At 49.1% G+C, this 23,095-nt stretch overlaps 1 protein-coding gene across 1 annotated transcript in view; it reads left to right on the plus strand.

Moving 5' to 3' along the window:
• LOC142304095 (uncharacterized) overlaps positions 1-18,274 on the plus strand; it is a 58,658-nt gene extending 40,384 nt beyond the window's left edge. The window contains exons 10-12 of the mRNA XM_075346127.1: positions 4,009-4,143; positions 4,621-4,704; positions 13,946-18,274. Of these exons, the coding sequence (XP_075202242.1) occupies positions 4,009-4,143; positions 4,621-4,704; positions 13,946-14,186 (460 nt within the window). The 3' untranslated portion in view covers positions 14,187-18,274. The remainder of the gene's footprint in view (positions 1-4,008; positions 4,144-4,620; positions 4,705-13,945) is intronic.
• The last annotated feature ends 4,821 nt before the right edge of the window (positions 18,275-23,095 follow it).

The raw sequence follows: 23,095 nt of genomic DNA on the forward strand, positions 1-23,095 counted from the left end.
CTTTTGCTCCGGCATTCGCAGCCGTATGGGCACTCCAAGCTATCTCAGCTTGTCAGTCTGAGATTAATGCAGTCACACGTGCCGCTACTCCGCAGGTTGTGTCTTTAACCTCTCAGGCGTCGGCTTTTGCGTCCTACGCCATGAATGCTGTCCTGGACTCTGCGAGCCGTACGGCGGTAGCATCCGCCAATTCAGTGGCAGTCCGCAGGGCCATGTGGCTACGTGAATGGAAGGCAGACTCTGCTTCCAAAAAGTTCTTAACCGGTTTGCCATTTTCTGGCGACCGCCTGTTTGGCGAGCAATTGGATGAAATCATTAAACAATCCAAGGGAAAGGACTCATCCTTACCCCAGTCCAAACCAAACAGACCTCAACAACGGAAGGTACAATCGAGGTTTCGGTCCTTTCGGCCCTCAGCCAGGTCTCAATTCTCCTCGTCCAACAGGCCACAGAAGGGTCAGAGGAACTCTGATTCATGGCTGTCTAAGTCACGTCCTAAAAAGACTGCCGGAGGAACCGCTCCCAAAGCGGCCTCCTCATGACTTTCGGCCTCCCCAAACCGCATCCTCGGTCGGTGGCAGGCTCTCCCGCTTTTGCGACGCCTGGTTGCCACATGTCCAAGACCGGTGGGTGAGAGACATTCTGTCTCACGGTTACAGGATAGAGTTCAGCTCTCGTCCTCCGACTCGTTTTTTCAGAACATCTCCGCCCCCCCGAGCGAGCCGATGCTCTTCTTCAGGCGGTGAGCACTCTGAAGGCAGAAGGAGTGATGATCCCTGTTCCCCTTCAGCAATGGGGTCACGGTTTTTACTCCAACTTGTTTGTGGTGCCAAAAAAGGACGGATCTTTCCGTCCCGTTCTGGACCTCAAACTGCTCAACAGACACGTGAAAACCAGGCGGTTCCGGATGGAATCTCTCCGCTCCGTCATCGCCTCAATGTCCCAAGGAGACTTCCTAGCATCAATCGACATCAGGGATGCTTATCTCCACGTGCCGATTGCACCAGAGCATCAGCGCTTCCTGCGTTTCGCCATCGGGGACGAACACCTTCAGTTCGTGGCACTGCCTTTCGGCCTGGCGACAGCCCCACGGGTCTTCACCAAGGTCATGGCAACAGTGGTAGCAGTCCTACACTCTCAGGGACACTCGGTGATCCCTTACTTAGACGATCTTCTTGTCAAGGCCCCCTCTCGGGTGGCATGCCAACACAGCCTGAACATTGCTCTGGAGACTCTCCAGAGATTCGGGTGGATCATCAATTTCCCAAAGTCAAAATTGACACCGACCCAATCGCTGACATATCTCGGCATGGAGTTTCATACTCTCTCAGCGATAGTGAAGCTTCCGCTGGACAAACAGCGTTCACTACAGACAGGGGTGCAATCTCTCCTTCGAGCCCAGTCGCACCCCTTGAGGCGCCTCATGCACTTCCTAGGGAAGATGGTGGCAGCAATGGAGGCAGTTCCATTTGCGCAGTTTCATCTGCGTCCACTTCAATGGGACATTCTCCGCAAATGGGACAGGAAGTCGACGTCCCTCGACAGGAACGTCTCCCTTTCTCGGGCAGCCAAGGCCTCCCTTCAGTGGTGGCTTCTTCCCACTTCGTTGTCGAAGGGGAAATCCTTCCTGCCCCCATCCTGGGCGGTGGTCACGACGGACGCGAGTCTGTCAGGGTGGGGAGCGGTCTTCCTCCACCACAGGGCTCAGGGTACGTGGACTCAGCCAGAGTCCTCCCTTCAGATCAATGTTCTGGAGATAAAGGCAGTGTATCTAGCCCTAAAGGCGTTCCAGCCGTGGCTGGAAGGCAGGCAGATCCGAATTCAGTCGGACAACGCCACGGCGGTGGCATACATCAACCACCAAGGCGGCACACGCAGTCGGCAAGCCTTCCAGGAAGTTCGGCGGATTCTGCTGTGGGTGGAAGCCACAGCCTCCACCATCTCCGCAGTTCACATCCCGGGCGTAGAAAACTGGGAAGCAGACTTTCTCAGTCGCCAGGGCATGGACGCAGGGGAATGGTCTCTTCACCCGGACGTGTTTCAAGAGATCTGTTGCCGCTGGGGGAAGCCGGACGTCGACCTAATGGCGTCCCGGCACAACAACAAGGTACCGGCATTCATGGCACGGTCTCAAGATCACAGAGCTCTGGCGGCAGACGCATTAGTTCAGGATTGGTCGCAGTTTCGACTGCCTTATGTATTTCCTCCTCTGGCACTGCTGCCCAGAGTGTTACGCAAGATCAGGTCCGACTGCCGCCGCGCCATCCTCGTCGCCCCAGACTGGCCGAGGAGGTCGTGGTACCCGGATCTGTGGCATCTCACGGTGGGCCAATCGTGGGCACTACCAGACCGACCAGACTTGCTGTCTCAAGGGCCATTTTTCCATCTGAATTCTGCGGCCCTCAACCTGACTGTGTGGCCATTGAGTCCTGGATCCTAGCGTCTTCAGGGTTATCTCAAGAGGTCATTGCCACTATGAGACAGGCCAGGAAACCAACGTCCGCCAAGATCTACCACAGGACGTGGAGGATCTTCTTATCCTGGTGCTCTGATCAGGGTTTTACTCCCTGGCCATTTGCCTTGCCCACTTTTCTGTCCTTCCTTCAATCCGGAATGGAAAAGGGTTTGTCTCTCGGCTCTCTTAAGGGACAAGTCTCGGCGCTCTGTGTTTTTTCAAAAGCGTCTAGCCAGGCTTCCACAGGTACGCACGTTCCTGCAGGGGGTTTGCCACATAGTCCCTCCTTACAAGCGTCCGCTAGAACCCTGGGATCTGAACAGGGTGCTAACGGCTCTTCAGAAACCACCTTTCGAGCCAATGAGGGATATTTCTCTTTCACGCCTTTCGCAGAAGGTGGTCTTCCTAGTGGCAGTCACATCACTTCGCAGAGTGTCTGAGCTAGCTGCACTGTCATGCAAAGCCCCCTTCCTGGTGTTTCACCAGGACAAGGTGGTTCTGCGTCCGTTTCCGGAATTTCTCCCTAAGGTGGTATCCCCTTTTCATCTCAATCAGGATATCTCCTTACCTTCCTTTTGCCCTCATCCAGTTCACCAATGTGAAAAGGATTTGCACTTGTTAGATCTTGTGAGAGCACTCAGACTCTACATTTCTCGTACGGCGCCCCTGCGCCGCTCGGATGCGCTCTTTGTCCTTGTCGCTGGCCAGCGTAAAGGGTCGCAGGCTTCCAAGTCAACCTTGGCTCGGTGGATCAAGGAACCAATTCTTGAAGCCTACCGTTCTTCTGGGCTTCCGGTTCCTTCAGGGCTGAAAGCCCATTCTACCAGAGCCGTGGGTGCGTCCTGGGCATTGCGGCACCAGGCTACGGCTCAGCAGGTGTGTCAGGCGGCTACCTGGTCGAGTCTGCACACTTTCACGAAACACTATCAGGTGCATACCTACGCTTCGGCAGATGCCAGCCTAGGTAGGCGAGTCCTTCAGGCGGCGGTTGCCCACCTGTAGGAAGGGGCCGTTTTACGGCTCTTTTACCGAGGTATTCTTTTACCCACCCAGGGACTGCTTTTGGACGTCCCAATTGTCTGGGTCTCCCAATGGAGCGACAAAGAAGAAGGGAATTTTGTTTACTTACCGTAAATTCCTCTTCTTCTAGCTCCTATTGGGAGACCCAGCACCCGCCCATGTTCCCTTCGGGCTGTTGTTCTTTTGTGTACACATGTTGTTCATGTTGAATTGTTCTTGGTTCATGGTTTTCAGTTCTCCGAACATCCTTCGGATTGAATTTACCTTAGACCAATTTATAAGTTTCCTCCTTCCTGCTTTTGCACCAAAACTGAGGAGCCCGTGATGCACGGGGGGGTGTATAGGCAGAGGGGAGGGGTTTACACTTTTAAGTGTAATACTTTGTGTGGCCTCCGGAGGCAGAAGCTATACACCCCAATTGTCTGGGTCTCCCAATAGGAGCTAGAAGAAAAGGAATTTACGGTAAGTAAACAAAATTCCCTTCTTCTTATGCGGACTTGGATCTACTAAAGGATTTTTCCATTCTTGTTTAGCCACACTCATGAAGCTTTAAGATGGGGTCCGATGGTTCCTGGGTCGCGGTATGCACATCCACCATTGCATCATGCACCACTACAAATGATGGGTCCTCAACGTGGATTTCCACACTACAGTGTGAGACATCCTAGGTGAGTGTTTCACCGAGAACACAACTTCTGCTTAGCTATTGCCTTTCCACATTAAATGCGAATGGTCACCCCATGCATTCTTGACCTTACTGACTTGGGTGGTCACCCCATGCGGTCTGCACCTTCCTGATCTGGGTGGTCACCCCATGAGTTCTTGACCTTCCTGAGGTGTATGTGCTTTTTGGTCTTTCCCATGTCTTTGTCCAACAATAGCTGTAAGTAATAATTCTGGGATTTTTACTTAACTGTATATTGCCTGTATTCTGACCGTGTTAGTATAGGTTATACAGTATTTAATAGGATCGGTCAGTGTGCCCTTTTACTTGTTCAGGTAATTTTGCACACTCCATTACGCCTTCTTTCAGCATCCATCTGTGCTGGCATGACCCTTCCCTTTTAACCCTTTCTGCAGAATTTATTGTGCACCCAAGATCTGCTATAACAAGCTAAGTCTGTTCCTATGTTGTTCTGTTGCAGTCATGATCCCAGGACACCTTCTCCTGGGTTTCCACGACCCAGACACAGTTTGCAAATGGAAGATCACCCACCTCACCATTACCGGTAATGAAACTGTTGCATTCTTCTTTCTCAGTCCGTCACAGACAATGAGTGGAGTTGCGGTTCAGCGTGCAACTTGTCGCTCTATTCAAGAATGGAAAAATAATGCTTCTTTTAAAGGGAACCTGTCACCAAGTTTTTCCCCAATAAACTGGCCACCACCAGTGAATCCTTTATATACAGCCTTCTAGAATACTGTATATAAGAGCTCAGGCCAATTTGTATAATGTAAAAAAAAAATCTTTTATTTACTCCCCTGCGGGATGTTCGGGTCTGATGGGCGTCACTGCTCTCAGTCCGGCGCCTCCTCTTCCTTCCATCGCTGTCCTCCTTCCATGCTCCATATGGATGATGCGTCCTATGCCATACATAGTATCCTTCATTGTGGACTTCCCTCTGCCCTACTGAAGGCAGATCAAAGTATTGTAGTGCTCATGTGCGGGTGGCGTTTGACTTTTCCTTGTGCATTATATTACTTTGATCTGCACTGCTGAGGGCAGAGCAAAGTGCATGTGCGCAGGACACATCATCCACACAGAGCAGGAAAGGAGGATGGCGAAGGAAGGAAGAGAGGAGGAGCTGGACTGAGAGCAGCGATGCCAATAGGACCCGACCCTCCTGTAGGGAGATAAATGTAAATCTCATGTAACAAAAAAAATTACCCATATGGTGGTCTTCCTGCTGGAATGGCACCGGACCCCTGATGAACGTTTCGGTGCTAGCCCTCATCAGACCAAAGGAGGGCATCATGTAAAGGACCGCCTGCCAATTGCAGAGACTCGCATAATAAGCCACTGTGTCACATGAATGCCAGCCACGGGGTTTCGTAATGACATGCACGGGCGTATTAAGCAGGCCCCCTAGCTGTCGTGTGCGCCCCAATGAGCTGTTAAGACTGTGCATTTCCAGGATGTGTGAGTGCCGCAGGCACAGATTGATAGCAGCCGTTAGGAGCTACGTGCAGCGCTCAGCTCCACTCTTGGTGAATAAAGGCAGATGATGGCTGAGCCCACATCAAGGTCAGGGAGCTAGCATGTGCTATAACTGTACGGTATTAAATAACAAAATACTTGCCACCCTGACCAGCATTGTCATTGTTTATATCATGTGACCACCAGTGGGCACATTACCCAGATCAGAGGCAGAGCACCAGTGCGGAAACTATTACTTTATTATTTTTTTATTTTTTTAACCCCTTCAGCCCCCGGGCACTTTCCGTTTTTGCGTTTTTGTTTTTTTTGCTCCTTTTCTTCCGAGAGCCGTAACTTTTTTTATTATTCCGTCAATCTTGCCATATGAGGGCTTGTTTTTTGCGGGACGAGTTGTACTTTTAAATGAAACCATAGGTTTTACCATATATTGTACTGGAAAACAGCAAAAAAAATTCCAAGTGTGGAAAAACTGCAAAAAAAGTGTGATCGCACAATAGTTTTTGGGATGTTTTATTCACAGTGTTCACTATATGATAAAACTGATGTATCTATGTGATGCCTCAGGTCGGTGCGAGTTTGTAGACACCAAACATGTATAGGTTTACATGTATCTAAGGGGTTAAAAAAAATTCACAAGTTTGTCCAATAAAAGTGGCGCACGTTTTGCGCCATTTTCCGAAACGCGTAGCGTTCTTATTTTTTGGGATCTATGGCTCAGTGATGGCTTATTTTTTGCATCTCGAGCTGACGTTTATAATGGTACCATTTTTGCGCAGATGCTACGTTTTGATCGCCTGTTATTGCATTTTGCGTAAAACTTGTGGCGACCAAAAAACGTAATTTCTTTATCGTTCCTATGGGAGACCCAGACATTGACATTGGGTGTATAGCTTCTGCCTCCGGAGGACACACAAAGTACTACACTAAAAAGTGTAGCTCCTCCCTCTGAGCCTATACACCCCCTGGAGAACCAGATCTAGCCAGTTCATTGCTTTGTGTTCAGGAGGCATACATCCACACATGCATTCTCATCTGATTTTTCATTTTTGGAAAGAGTTTGAAGAAAAGCGGGTCCAAGTCTGGACCCCCCGGCATGTCCCTTCTCACCCCACTGTGTCGGCGGTGCTGTTAAGGTTGATTCCAAGGCTGGAGCCTTACATGCCGCGCTCCTTCACCATCCCTCGGGCTCTGGCTTGAAGTGGGAGCCAGCACGGTTCTCCATGCTTTGCAGGAGACCGGTCTCCATCCGCAGCCCTTCAGGATCCTGCTGGACGGAGCACTCATCCCCAGGGACATGGCCCTGCGTCTCAGCAAGCTAAGTACCTGAGACGTTTATATTCTGGGGGTCCCTGTACTTTATTATGTGGGGAGAGTGTGCTGAGTGAGTTTTCTGACATTTCCGGCCGGTTCTCTGGCTGTCGCCTGAGAACCGCGCCGAGGGTGCCTGCGTGCCGGCCGCACCGCTCAAATTTAGGCCCCGGCTTCGCCGGAGGCCTACTTTCGGTTTCACTGCCCTCACATGTCATTCATGCAGAGGGACAGTGTGGCTCCGCCCAGCGGCCGTTCTGCACAGGGGAGAGACACTCCTCACTGAGTACATGTCTCCTCCCCTGTAAGTCTCTTTGGCCCTCCAGATCCCACTCTCAGGGTTGGCCCCGCCCCCTCTCCTCGCTCCGGCGCCATTTTATCAACGTTTTCTCTGCAATCAGCACTGGCTGCAGCATCCCTGCTGAGGTGCTTGGGGGTCCGGGCTTCGGGATCTGGAGGGCACACAACACCGCTCCAGCGGTCTGGTAAGCCACAACCTCTGGTTGTGGGCCTCTGTATATACTCTCTGGGGGTCACTCTGGCAGAGCCCCCACTTCAGCAGCATGTCTCACACGAGGAGCAAGGCTCCAAAGCTATATTCAGTATGCACTGCATGTAAGCTCGTGCTGCCTGAACCAAGCACATATCCACATTGTGATGCCTGCTCTAACCTGGCAATGCCTCTGCCTGGAATCGCACCCCCAGGGGTAACTCAGGCTGCTCCGGCTCCTGTGGCTGAACCCCCGGCTTGGGTAGAATCCTTCTCTAGGTCAATCTCCCAGTCTTTTGCCGACTCCATGGGACAGCTGTCCCGGACTTTGCTGAACATGCATCAGCCCCCTTCACAGGGTGCCTCTGCTGCTAGGGCTCTCTCAGCGGAGCTCACAGAGGATTCATCATCTGGTCCTAGACCCCGTCCTCCTAAAAGGAGACGCAGGGCTCCCTCTCCTTCCTCGTCCCGCGGCTCTGTTTCAGAAGCTGACTCGCCGGACGAGGAGGATGCCTTTACTGGGGGCTCGGAGGCTACCTCCATGTGCCCCATTGATCTGTCCGAAAGTGACTCAGATGTTAGTGATTTGATTGCGTCCATTAATTCTGTACTGGACCTCAATCCGCCAGTATCAGAGGAGCAACCCTCTCTGGCAGAAAAGCACCAGTTTACCTTGCCTAAGAGGACAAGGAGTGTGTTCTTTAACCACTCCAGTTTTCAGGCCACTGTGACCAAGCCTAGGGCCTGTCCTGACAAACGCTTCCCAAAGCGTGGTTCTGATGACCGTTTTCCCTTTCCACCTGAGGTGGTCAAGGAGTGGGCTCATTCACCCAAGGTAGACCCCCCGGTGTCTAGACTCTCAGCCCGGACCGTTGTATCAGTGGCTGATGGCACCTCTCTTAAGGATTCCACTGACCGCCAGGTTGACCTTCTGGCCAAATCTGTATATGAGGCGGCAGGGGCCTCGTTCTCCCCATCTTTTGAAGCAGTGTGGGCTCTCAAAGCCATCTCTGCTTCTCTAGAGGAGATGCATTCCCTCACCAGGGAATCTATGCCCGAAATGGTTGCCTTAACTTCCCAAGCTTCAGCGTTTTCATCCTATGCCATGTCTGCCATGCTGGAGGCTTCTCACCGCACTGCGGTGGCTTCGGCTAATTCCCTCGCTATCCGCAGGATCTTGTGGCTTCGAGAGTGGAAGGCAGATGCTTCTTCAAAGAAGTACCTTGCTGGGCTCCCTTTTGCTGGGTCCAGGCTATTCGGTGAACTGGATACTGGCGGGAAGAGTACTTCCATGCCACAAACCAAAACCAGGAAACCTGTCCAGGGTAGGAACCAGTCGAGGTTTCGTTCCTTTCGTTCCTCCAACTGGTCGTCCTCTAAGCCCTCGGCCTCGTCCACTAACTCAGCCAAGGACCCGAAATCCAACTGGCGCCCAAAGGCGCGTCCACAGAAGACCTCAGGAGCTGCTGCCACTAAGGCAGCCTCCTCTTGACTATCTGTCCGCGCCAGCAACGTCCTTAGTCGGTGGCAGGCTCTCCCACTTTGGCGACGTGTGGTTTCAACACGTCTCCAATCAGTGGGTGCGGGATATCATCTCCCACGGCTACAGGATAGAATTCTCTTCCAGCCCGCCAAACAGATTTTTTCTGTCAACTCCCCCCTGCTCCAAGGCCGCCGCCTTCTCTCAGGCCGTGGCATCCTTGCAGGCCAACGGAGTAATTGTACCGGTTCCCACCCGGGAACGGTTCAGAGGTTTCTACTCAAATCTCTTCCTAGTCCCCAAAAAGGACGGTTCCTTCCGGCCCATCCTGGATCTCAAGCTTCTCAACAAGCATATTCAGGTGCGGCATTTTCGCATGGAGTCTCTGCGATCAGTCATTGCATCAATGACCCAAGGGGATTTCCTGGCATCCATCGACATCAGAGATGCCTATCTGCATGTGCCAATTGCAGTTTCACACCAGCGTTGGCTACGTTTTGCAATTGGAGAGGAACATTTCCAATTCGTGGCTCTCCCCTTCGGGTTAGCCACGGCCCCTCGAGTATTCACCAAGGTCATGGCAGCAGTGGTTGCGGTTCTGCACCTACAGGGGTTGGCAGTGATTCCTTACCTGGACGACCTTCTAGTCAAGGCTTCATCCAGCGCAGACTGTCAGCGGAGTGTCTCGCTCACTCTTGCCACTCTAGCCCAATTCGGGTGGATTGTCAAACTTCCCAAATCCACTCTGACTCCGACTCAGTGTCTCACGTACCTAGGGATGCAGTTCGAGACTCTGTCGGCACTTGTGAAGTTGCCCTTAGTCAAACAGCAGTCCCTCCAACTGGCGGTGCGCTCTCTGCTGAGGCCCCGCCGTCATTCCATCAGGCACCTAATGCAGGTGCTGGGTCAGATGGTGGCGTCAATGGAGGCTGTTCCCTTTGCCCAGTTCCATCTGCGTCCTCTGCAGCTGGACATTCTCCGCTGTTGGGACAAGCGGACTTCCTCCTTGCACAGGTTAGGCTGGTTTCACACTACGTCTTTTTAACATCCGTTGAAAACGTTTTTTTAGCGGAAGTACGGATCCTGCTTTTACAGCAAATAACGTATGCAAACGCATATGTTATTTTGCAGGATCCTGCACTGGATGTTTAGGGGCGGGCATTGGAGTCATGTGATCGGGAGTGAGGGGAGCTAGACTGGGAGCCGGCATCTGACAGCTGCAGACGCTGGTAACCAAGGTAAACATCGGCCTTGGATACCCGATATTTATCTTGGTTACGAGTGTCTGCAGCTGCTAGGAGCAGGGCTGCCTGCACGCGTAACCAACGTAAACATCGGGTAACTAAGAGAAGTGGTTACGCGATATTTACCTTGGTTACGAGTGTCCGCAGCTCTCAGGTGGGGGGGAGGGAGGGAGGGAGGAAGGGGGTAAGACAGAGAGAGAGAGAGAGAGAGAGGGTGAGGGAGGGAGGGAGGGAGGAGGAGAGAGAGACAGATCACGCGAGACTGGTTCTGGGCATGCTCAGTACTTTCTGGGCATGCTCAGTACAAAAGCAGGATCCTGTCTATCAGCACGCCAGCGTTCACCTGCGTTCGCGTGCGTTATAGTGCGGATCCGGTGACTTGCAGTATTTTGACGCAGCTCAAAAACGCTACAAGTAGCGTTTTTGAAACATGTTAAAAAACTGCAAGTCACCGGATCCGCACTATAACGCACGCAAACGCAGGTGAACGCAGGTGGACGCGAGTCCATTGCAAATGCATTGAAATGAAAACGCATTTGCACTGGATCCGTACTTCCGCTAAAATAACGTTTTCAACGGATGTTAAAAAGACGTAGTGTGAAACCAGCCTAAGTGGCTCTGTCGCCACAGACCAGGAGCTCTCTTCAGTGGTGGCTTCGGCCCCTCTCTCTGTCTCAGGGGCGCTTCTTCCTGGCCCCGTCCTGGGTGATCCTCACCACGGATGCCAGTCTATCCGGCTGGGGAGCGGTATGTCTCCACCACCGAGCGCAGGGCACTTGGACTCCGCCCGAGTCAGCCCTCTCGATCAATGTGCTGGAAACCAGAGCTGTGCTTCTAGCTCTCCTAGCCTTTCACCACCTGTTGGCGGGCAAGCACATCCGAGTCCAGTCAGACAACGCGACAGCGGTTGCCTACATCAATCACCAAGGCGGGACACGCAGCCGCCTGGCAATGTTGGAGGTTCAACGCATCCTTCAATGGACGGAGGACTCCAAGTTCACCATATCCGCAGTCCACATCCCAGGCGTGGAAAACTGGGAAGCAGATTACCTCAGCGGTCAAACAGTGGCGAGTGGTCCCTGCATCCGGCAGTGTTTCAGTCAATCTGCCGCAAGTGGGGCACTCCGGAAGTGGACCTAATGGCATCCCGTCACAACAACAAGGTTTCGGTTTACGTGGCTCGGTCCCACGATCTCAGGCCTTTGCAGCGGACGCTCTGGTTCAAGACTGGTCCCAGTTTCGTCTGTCCTACGTGTTTCCCGCTCTAGCTCTCTTGCCCAGAGTTCTGCGCAAGATCAGAATGGAGGGCCGTCGGGTCATCCTCATTGCTCCGTACTGGGCCAGGCGAGCTTGGTACCTAGAACTGCTCCCTCTGTCCGTAGAGGTGCCTTGGCATCTTCCGGACCGTCCAGACCTTCTCTCACAAGGTCCGTTTTTCCGCCAGAATTCTGCGGCTCTCAGATTGACGGCGTGGCTCTTGAGTCCTGGATCTTGACGGCTTCTGGTATACCTCCTGAAGTCATCTCCACTATGACTCGGGCCCGGAAGTCTTCCTCTGCCAAGATCTATCACAGGACTTGGAAAATTTTCCTGTCCTGGTGTCGCTCTTCCGGCCATGCTCCTTTGGCCTTTTTCCTTGCCGACCCTTCTGTCCTGTCTACAGTCCGGTCTGCAGCTAGGACTGTCCCTTAATTCTCTCAAGGGACAAGTCTCGGCTCTGTCAGTGCTGTTCCAGCGGCGTATCGCACGGCTGGCTCAAGGGCGCACCTTCATGCAGGGCGCGTCTCACATCATTCCGCCTTACCGGCGGCCCTTGGATCCCTGGGACCTCAATTTGGTCCTCACTGCCTTGCAGAAACCCCCCTTTGAGCCTCTTAGGGAGGTTTCTTTGTTTCGTCTTTCACAGAAAGTGGTCTTTCTAGTGGCCATAACTTCCCTCAGGAGAGTCTCTGATTTGGCTGCGCTCTCTTCGGAGTCACCTTTTTTGGTTTTTCATCAAGACAAGGTGGTTCTCCGTCCGACTCCGGACTTTCTCCCTAAGGTGGTTTCTCCTTTCCACCTTAACCAGGACATTTCCCTGCCTTCCTTTTGTCCGGCTCCTGTTCATCGCTTTGAAAAAGCGTTGCATACTCTGGATCTGGTGCGGGCGCTCCGGATCTGTGTGTCTCGCACCGCTGCTCTTAGGCGATGCACCTCTCTTTTTGTGCTAACCACAGGTCGGCGTAAGGGCCTCTCTGCTTCTAAGCCGACCTTAGCTCGTTGGATTAGGTCGACCATTTCCGATGCCTACCAGTGTTCTCAGGTGCCTCTCCCGCCGGGGATCAAGGCACACTCGACCAGAGCTGTCGGTGCCTCTTGGGCTTTCAGGCATCAGGCTACGGCTCAGCAAGTCTGTCAGGCTGCCACTTGGACTAGCCTGCATACCTTTTAAAAGCACTACCAAGTGCATGCTCATGCTTCGGCAGATGCGAGCTTGGGCAGACGCATCCTTCAGGCGGCTGTCGCCCATTTGTGAAGTTAGGCTCTGCCTACTTCTCAGTTTTTCTGTTTATTCCCACCCATGGACTGCTTTGAGACGTCCCAATGTCTGGGTCTCCCATAGGAACGATAAAGAAAGAGAATTTTGTTTACTTACCGTAAATTCTTTTTCTTATAGTTCCGTATTGGGAGACCCAGCACCCTCCCTGTTGGCAGCTTCTTGTTCCGCGTGTTATCACCGGCTGTTGTCGTAGACAGAGTCTCCGGTTGTTCCGGTTCTTGCTCTGTCTTTACTTGTGGGTGGCTATTCTCCTTCAGCTTTTGCACTAAACTGGCTAGATCTGGTTCTCCAGGGGGTGTATAGGCTCAGAGGGAGGAGCTACACTTTTTAGTGTAGTACTTTGTGTGTCCTCCGGAGGCAGACGCTATACACCCAATGTCTGGGTCTCCCAATACGGAACTATAAGAAAAAGAATTTACGGTAAGTAAACAAAATTCTCTTTTTTGGCGTTTGGAATTTTTTTGCCACTACGCAGTTTACCAATCAGATTAATTGATTTTATATTTTGATAGATTGGGCATTTCTGAACGCGGCGATACCAAATATGTGTATATTTTATTTTTTTTTTAACCCTTTAATTTTCAATGGGGGGGAAGGGGGGTGATTTGAACTTTTAGGTGTTTTGTTTTTTTTTTTTTTATTTTACTAGTCCCCCTAGGGGGCTATAGCGATCAGCAATCCGATCACTATTATCTATCTGCTGATCACAGCAATACAGCTGTAAACAGCAGATTCAGTCACTTTGTTTTTCCCTCTCCCTCTGCTCTCGGCCGAGGGAAAACGAAAGTGAAACTTCGTAGCTGCAGGCGTCATCACATGACCCTGTGCTACGATGGCAACCACCGATAGTCACGTGATAACACACATGACTTCCGGTGGGGGCGGCGGTAAGTAAAAAAACATGGCCGCGCGCATTTAGATCTTGCTGCCAGACTTTGTCAGCAAGATTTAAGGGGTTAATGGCCGCGGGTGGAAGCGATTCCACCCGCGGCTAGCAGGCACACATGTCAGCTGTTGAAAACGGCTGATATGTGTGCCGATCCACGCCGCCTGCCTGCGGCAGGGGGCGGGGCTTAACGGGACACGATCCTGGACTGATAGATCCGTCCAAGGTCGTGAAGGGGTTAAGCTGCGCCCCGTGTCGTCCAGAAGTGGGAAAACCTGTCTATATTTATAACCACATTGCCTGCAGCTCATTGTGGATCAGGTATTAATCACTGTTGTCTTTATTTTTCTCTTGCACATAATTAGAGGTCCTAGTAGACCCCAGCATTATCTACCGAGACACTTCCCTCACCATGGAGGTTTCAAGGCCGTGAATGGCGCAACACCTCAAGACTGCAGCCCCGACGTTCTTCCTCACAGCGAGCACAGCCCCGGTTATAGGTTTCCAGCACCACCTCATCATTCACAGCAGCATCACAGCAATAGCCCTTACCAGAGGCAACCAAGCCAGGTCCACACATGGAAACCCAAGAAACAGTGGCAATAACAAGTGCTGCTTTTATTTTATGATGTGCTTTAACTTTTTTTTTGTTTTTAAAACTATGGAATTGCTGAAATGTTTTAAACAATTTGAAGGTTGGACTTGGGATAAAAGACGTAATTCCGTGTACAAAAGATTAATATATTTTGCTTTGTACTTTAAGGGTAAGATACTTGCCCCTGCCATCTAACCTCATTTTAAGTGTAAAGGAAGGACTGTCACTTTAGGGTCCCCACACATTAGACTAGTGTCAGAACATGATGATTTAGTGTAATGTGTATGGGGACCCCCGATAGATTGATGTAGATAAGGATCCAGTATGGCTGATTATTGGCCTTCTGAACATTTGTTTCCCAGACATTAGCTGCACAAGAGATATGTAGCAGTGGCTGTCATAGCAAACACAGGAGTGCTCAGCCGAGCAAGCGATGGTGTAGTATGTCATGGGAGAGTTGGGTGATATCGCGGTCTCCCAAGTGCATGGGGGCTGTAGATTCTTCAATGGTTGCTACAAGAGAGCAAGAAACCTTCTTTGTATATACCAAAAAGGTGGTATCCATGAGCATAGGTCAGTAAATCTTACAAATGTGTCATTAAAGGTATGTTGTCATATTTAAACAATATGCACACAAGAAACTTCTCAATCAAAGCAAGAGTGTGGTCTACTACATGTCTGGAAGGAGCTGTAATCAGGGAAAAGTTGCTGCAAGCTAAACTTCTAAGACCTCTGTAACCAAGCTGCGGGGACCAGCTTTTAGCCTTGCTTTAAACGGTCTGTCCATTGTAGAAAACCCATTGCGTTAATCCCTTCTATAATCTGACTTAGAATATTCTATCTGATCTGTAGAATTGAACATTATTCATTTTAATTCCCTGCTCGCTCTTTGCCTTGGAGTCCAGGGGGTGGTCCTAATTATTGATTGACAGTCTGTCCAGTGTGAGATGCAAACAGGGCCGTCTGTAAGTCACCCTAGGACCACCCCCTGCCGCTGTGCGTAGAACAGGGATTTAAATTGATACAAATATTTTCCCTCCAAACTACAATTTTTAACAACTGTCTCCGCTCCTTCTCCTCTGTACATGGTCAGTGCAGATCAGACACGTGTGATATGATGGGTTCTGATATGGTGGCGTTACAGAGAAATTAACCAATGTCAGGATTCTTCCACAGATAACTGATAGATAAGGGTTCCAGGACTGTTTCCTAGGAATGCTCCTTTCATGATAATCTTGGAGTGTAAACAGGCTGTCGTTTAGCAGGTGAAATGATCCTTCGGGCTGCACAAAAGATCAGTTTTAGGGTAAGCTCACACTGCGTTTTTCGCGGCGTTTTTGCGCGTTTTTCGGGTGCGTTTTTGGCCTCAAAACTGCATGACTTTGCTTCCCCAGCAAAGTCTATGAATGTTCATTTTTGCTGTCCGCACACAACTTTTTTTTTTTAAAGCTGCATTTTTGAGCTTAAAAAAAAATTAACGTCAGTTCTTTCCTGCGCTTTTCTGCTTTTTTTTTCCCCCCCCATGCAATGCATTGGAAAAACGCAGAAAAATGCAGAAATCAAAAACGCAGCCAAAAATGCACCAAATCGCGGTAAAAACGCATGCGTTTTTTGCCGCGGGTGCGTTTTTAGCGGCCAAAAATGCAGCGTCAAAAAAACGCAGCGTGTGCACATAGCCTTAAGCAGCGGATTGTCCTGTGTAAACAGGATTTGCATTTGTGTGAAGGAAAAAAAAAATGCAGCCTCTGTGCACTGATCTTTTATAGATCATGCCATGACAAGTGGTGTAAATACCGGCTATTTAATGACACCCCTCCCCACTCGGTAAACCTGTAGCTGATTGACCATCAAGTGCCACTACTCGGATAGTCTAAACAGACCATTACTCCTCCTTTTTTGCGGTTTAGCGGCTGATCTGCTTTGAGGTAAATGTCTGACAGACTGGGAGACCTAGTATAAGCATCATTAATGGTAATTTCCTTATTCTCCGTGGACTAGAACTATTTATGATTCTATTTTATTAGTTGGGTGACAGATTGCTTTCATATTACTGGAATTATTGTGCCTTTTACGAGTTGAAAATTATTTTCAGCAGATTTTTTTTGTTAAACATAACAGTATGTGTTACTACCCTCTGTGGGCCAGTCATGGTCAAGAGGAAGAACTTGTTGGCGTATTCCCACCATACACATGTATGTAGAGTTCTTGGACCTTACTGTGGGAGTGCGTCTTCTAGGAGCTTAAACTCCTGAGTACGGGGACGACTTGTCTCGTTGCTGCTGGCAGAATGCTGTGCAGCCAGGAGCTATCTCCATTCTAAATTGTGACAAAAACAGAACAATGTTTTTCCTTATTTTCAATGTGTTATAATAATCGGTACGTGTACACATAGCTTTTTGTGTTTTAAGTTTGTAAATATAAGGACTGTCATATGTCTGACATTTACCGTCCATTTCTAGGCTGTGATGTCCACACTGGTTGGAGGTTTCCCAAACTCTGCCGCCTCCTATGTCTGTGCTGCTGCCTAGTCCAGATCTGTACCCCAGTTGTGAATGTTGTATATGTGAAACTGGCTGTAGTCATTTTAGATTTCTTCTTGCCACCGGAAGTTAAAGCTGTTGAGCTCCAATCAGATGTGTTTGGATTTTGGAGCCCTTTTTTTTTTTTTTAGCCTAAATTCAAATACGACCTGCAGACATCCACTTCCTACTGACTTAAAGGGAACCTGTCACTAGATTTGGTGACTATAAGCTGTGTTCACTACCAGTGGGCTCTTCTACACAGCGACCTGAGCTCTTAGAATGCTGTATATAACATAAAAAAACCCACTTAGGGGTTCGCTGTGGTGCAAACTGGTCAGATGGGTGGCACTGTTCTCTGGGACCGGTGCCTCTTCTTTTGGCCATCTTTGTCCTCCTTCTGAAGCCTGGATGCCAGGACATGTCCTACGTCATGCACACAGGCCAGTTTTCAGGTCCTGCCCAGGCACACTAAAATACTTTAATCGGCCCTGCTCACTGGGGAAGATTAAAGTGCGCCTGCGCGGGACTTCATGCCAGCGAGGGTGTATGACGTAGGACGCGTCATGCACGCCGGCTTCAGAAGAAGGACAAGGATGGCCGAAGGAGGAGGCGCCAGTCCCGGAGAACGGAAACACCCAACCGACTAGTCTGCACCACACCACCCTGTAGGTGGGTATTATAAAGTGTTTTATGTTCTACACAGCGGCCTGGGCTCTTATATACAGCATTTTAACATGCTGTATATAAGAGCCCACTGGCGGTGGCCGTAGCTTATGGTGACAGGTTCCCTTTAAATAAGAAACTGCACAATGTAAACACTCCAGGTAGAAAAATCGACTAATTGGCCCCAGTGATTGTCTATGAAACTGATAAAGCCAAGTACTGTTCTCATCAGTCCATCTGACAGCAGTGGATCCCCAGCGATCACTCGCCTCTCGTTAGCAGTAGCACATACACAGCCTGAGCTACTGCTAAGATCTGACTCCACTTATCCTAAATTCTTTCACATAGATTTATCTTATTGATCCACCAGTGAAGGCTATATTCTGTTACTATCGTATAAAAGTCTGTTTTTGTTTTAATCTTCTTTTAGATAACCGGGGTTAGTGTTGAGCGAGTAGTTCACTATTCATACTCTATGCTGTTAGTGAGTACTGTCCTCTACTCGCATATTCGTTACGAGTAGCAGGCGCAATGTAAGTCAATGGGAAATACTTGTAAATAGCGAGTAACCCGAAAGCCGTACTATTCACTACTTGTGCCCGCTACTCTTAACGAATATGCGAATAGTGGACAGTACTCGCTAACTACTTGCTAAACACTTGCCAGGGTACCTGCTTATGATTCACAAGAAATAATCAATTCTGCAGTATAAATATTCTTATCACTATATTATAAGGTGGAAGTAAAAATAACTGAATTGGCAGATCCTCTTGTAAAAATAGACCTGAGATGGGTTACAGTCTATATTCAATCTGGACTATTTCTTTACGTGTTAAAACGGATTACAGAATACTTTTTTTTTTTTTTCTTACCAGACTAAAATCCTTTCCATGTTACTGCAAAATAATAATAAAAAAAAGCATTGAAACTATTGTGTTCCTTCAAGGGCTCATGAGGGGGTCACTCGTTTATATGTATGTGTACATACAGTGTGTCCAGCAATATCCTGTCCACCGCCATTAACTTGAGAACGGCGGCAGCTATAGGCATAGAAGTGGTGTCTAGGTATAGTAAAGTAGCCACGCGCTACGCAATGAAACCACCTATAGCGCCACCTGGTGGAAAACAACGGAGTTAGCATTTTTATCTCAAAAACGGAACGAGAGAGAAAAATGGTGAATTACAAAGTTGTAGGGCATCGTCAATTCAATACGAATCGACACCTTGTATATTTCCAGTCCCTTTATAAATATATATGTTTCTAGTCAAAGGTTTTTGTAGTTCAGTCACAGAACTTCACAAAGGTGAAGTGTGATCGCTCTCCTTAGGCTACTTTCACATCTCAGTTTTTTTTTCCATCAGGCACAGTCCGGAAAAAACCGGATGTGGCACCGGATCCGTTTTATCCCCATTGATGTGTATTAGCGCTGGATTGTGCCTGATGGCCTTACGTTGCATCCGGCTTTTGCCGGATCCGTCGTAATAGGCTAATGCGGCGGCCGGATGGAACGTCTCTTGTAATGATTTTTGTCTCTGACAAAAAAAAACGCATCGCGCTGGATCTGGGGCTATACGGCGTGATTTACAATGGAAGCCTATGGACGCCAGATCCGGCGTAATGCGGCAAAAAACGGATGCGGCTGCCGGATCTGTGTTTTTGTTTTGTTTTTTGTTTTTTTAAACTGAGCATACTCCAATTTATTGTAAGAAAAAATAAAAAACTGATCCAGCAAAAGGACAAAACTGATGCGCCACATCCGTTTTTTGACGGATCAGGTGTACCGGATCCGTCAAAAAAAAAAAAAAAACATCCGGCGCATCCGTTTTTGCATATTCCGTGCCGATCCGTTGCATCAGGCACACGCCGGATTGTGCCTGATGCCAAAAAACTGATGTGTGGAAGTAGCCTAAAGGGGGCTTTACACGCTGCGACATTAGCGATGTCATTGCGTGTGACACCGATGAGCGATTTTGCAACGATGCAAAATCGCTTATCGGTGACAATGGGGGTCCATTCTTAAAAATCGTTACTGCAGCAGTAACGATGTTGTTCCTCGTTCCTGCGGCGCACACATCGCTGCGTGTGACGCCGCAGGAACGAGGAAGCTCCCCTGACCTGCCTCCCGGCCGCTATGCAGAGGGAAGGAGGTGGGCGGTATGTTACGTCCCTCTCATCTCCGCCCCTCCGCTTCTATTGGGCGGCGGTTCAGTGACGTCGCTGTGACGCCGCACGGACCACCCCCTTAGAAAGGAGGCAGTTCGCCGGTCACAGCGACATCGCCGGACATGTAAGTATGTGTGACGGCTCTGGGCGATGTTGTGCGGCACGGGCAGCGATTTGCCCGTGTCGCGCAACAGATGGGGGCGGGTACCCACACTAGCGATATCGGGACCGATATCGCAGTGTGTAAAGTAGCCTTTAGGCCAGAATCACACTTGTGAGAGACTCGTGCAAGTCTTGCATCACATCACCCGACATGGCCTGCAGCTCTCCGGACAGGAGCGTCTCAGCTGCAAAGAAATACATGCAAGTGACCCGCTCCTGTCAGGAGAGTGTGTGGCCACGCCAGGTGATGTGATGTGATGTGAGACTCACGTGAGTCTCTCGCAAGTGTGACTCCAGCCTTACTCGGAGTAGAATGAGCACCACACACCTGGTCAGAATTCTGATCAAAAGTTTATCCATAGTCTCCGGCTTTGTCAACTACTCCCAAGACTTCTCCCTCCCACTCTCCTAATATCTTACCATTCTGAACATGCCCTTTAACACAGCTGAGGCCAGGATTCTCCTGCCAAAGGACAAACTACGATTGTTCCCGTTGAGTGTCCAGCCTTTCCAGGGACATAACCCTTGGTGTCATTTCGCCACTCCATGCAGGTCCACTTTCACCACTCGTAATTGGCAACCGTGTATTTCACAGCGTAGCTGTTAATCCTGCTGTACTGAGATTATGATTTTTCGGAGCAGATATTTCCAAAGCTTAAAACTCAAATATCATTTTCCTCTTGGATTTCTCTCTAAATATGGAGATCTTTTTCTGATGATTCCGGGAGATCGGGTCTGTACTTTGTGCTGAAAGGTAATCAAGGACATGGTCCCTATCGATTATAAGGTATACTGGCTTGATTTATATTGGTGAATCAAGTGGCTCCTTAATCCAATCCTATGTAACCAGAAAACCATTGCCAGAATTTTCTTTTCAAAAAGAACATGCCGTGTCATGCCGCCCTTGTTAAATGCATTATGATAATTCTAGGTCCCATGATCTATTATACTAGGCGTCCATGCGAATTACAGTATGGAGCAATTCAGTAAATTTGTGCCAAGAAATTTTTATTCATCATTTGGACTGTTTACTGTTGATCAGGTTAGAGGCTATGTAATCTGGGGGCCGGTCACCCTGATTTACTGTGTAAATCATTCATTACCTGGAAAGCACCTAAAAGTTTAAATTGGGAGTGGCGTCACCCAGGAATGACCCGTCTTATGTTCTAAGTGCAGTGAATATTCCCACTAATCTAAGGCTATGTGCGCACTAGAGCAAAATACCCACGGATTTGCCGCGGAAATTTCTTGAGAAATGTCTGCAATCTTTGTGCAGACATTTCCCATGAAATTCTATGAGAAAAAAAAAAAGCTGTGCGGATTTTTCTCAAGAAAGTTTCGGTGCGGAAATTTATCGAGAAACTTTCTTGAGAAAATGAACATGTCCATTAAATCCGCAGGTATCCCGCGGATTTCTGCAGTACAGCCTGCAAAAATCCGCAGGGAACCACCCGCGGGAAAATCGCGGCAATTCCGCGGCAAATCCGCATGCGGTTTTGCCGCGGATTTTTTCCGGAGTTCAGCAAATCTTCACTCCCAGAAGTTTCTCGAGAAGATTTTCTCGAGAAACTTCACATCTCTAGTGCGCACATAGCCTTAGAGCGCCACTATTGGAGCGGATTTTACCTCTTAATGGTGAAGATGGGTTTGGTTCTTAAGGACAAATGTTTTCATTTTGGTTATTTTTATGATTATAGATGGTTTTTTATAGCATTGGTGAACAAATAATATACAGAATTCGGATGCAGTTAAATACAAAGTAACAATTGTATATATGCATCTTTGTAAATACTTCCCACAAATACAGGGCACGTCCCTATAATTATAGCCAAAATGCTTCTCATAGTGCCCTAATAAACATTAGTGCCTGTGAAAGGCCACTGGTAAATGTTTAAGATATTCAAGCCACAAAAGAAGACGCTCCTGGCATGCTGTCTTAGGCCACGTGCACATGTTGAGTATTTGGTGAGTTTTTTTACCTCTGTGTTTGTAGCCAAAAAAAGTAAAAAAAAAATCAGAGGGAACGTATAATAGAAACAAGGGTACCACTGCTGTATCTACCACCCACTCCTGCTTTGGCTTACAAATACTCAATGTGAACGTGACGTTAAAGGGGATATACCACCAAAAACAGTTATCACTTATCACCTGGTGACACATGTATGGTAGGAGGAATCCAACCTCAGGGACCCTCGTCGATCAGAAGAATGTGGGTGAAATTAATGGATTGGTGTCACGCTTTCACACTTGGAAGATGTGTTCAGACCAACCAAGGTCTGGATGCACAACAAAAAATACCAACAACAGGTAAGGGGGGGATACAATAACAACGGTGGACCCTAGATCTAGTGAGTGAGGTAGATGGGCACCTCCTGCACTCACCTGCCACTGACTCTACGCTCGTAACCAGGCCCTATACAGTTTCCTCAACTGTCGGTGAACAGGAACCTGAGACCCTAAGAAAATCCTGTAGTGGCCCTAACTAGTGTATTGGCCCTGGAAGACGCTAGGGCCGCCGCTGCACTAATACACACAGAGAGGGGAAAGATGAACAGTGGATAAAGAACCAAAATGGAGAGGATAAAACTTCTGGAAGATCCACAGCGGCTTCCTTCCACCAGGGCAGCTTTCATACAAATGGTTTGTATAGTCAGCAAAGCTTGCAGGGATACCTGGCTATTTAAGCACAAGGGGGTGTGACTACAAAGCAGGTGCAGCTGACCTAGACTGCAGCAGAGCGGAAAACAGAAAAACTGGCATTAACTACTTCAGGGCTGGTCGAACTCGCAGAAAACTGGAATTTTTATAAAAACATGGATCCATTCCGCAATCTGGTACCAATATAAGTCTATAGGAACCAGAATCTGGAGATTAAACATATTGGTAGAAGGGATAGGGGGGGTAGGAGCGCGCGCGGTGTACTCACTGAATGTCCATCATGGCGGCAAGCTACTTCTACATCACGCTTTCCCTTCCAGGGCTGACAACCCTCATTGAATATTCATTGCTTTCCCCGCCCACTGGCGCGTGTAATTGGTTGCAGTTAGAAGAGCCTCCACCCTGACTGGCAACGTGTCAGATCAGTATTAGTTTTTGGCCTGGGCGATGTACAACTGCTGCCCTTCTTTGCTGTAAGTAAATACTCAAAGTGTCAGCAGTATGCAACCAATTACAGGCGCCAGGACAGCCGGTGGGCAGAGAAAGCAGTGCAGCTCTCTGTGGGTGAATATCGTAGTATAAAAATAAATTAATAAAACAATCAGCGCAGGGTCTCCCGTCTCATACCAGCACAGATAAAGGCCACGGCTGCAGCCCCCAGCTATCAGGTTTTATCATGGCTGTGTATCAAAATAAGGCTGGAGTCGCACACTTAAATGAGTCTCTCATCGCATCACCTGGCAGCCGCACA

Source organism: Anomaloglossus baeobatrachus, chromosome 4 (assembly GCF_048569485.1).
Source record: "Anomaloglossus baeobatrachus isolate aAnoBae1 chromosome 4, aAnoBae1.hap1, whole genome shotgun sequence".
In the NCBI taxonomy this organism is placed as follows: Eukaryota; Metazoa; Chordata; class Amphibia; order Anura; family Aromobatidae; genus Anomaloglossus; species Anomaloglossus baeobatrachus.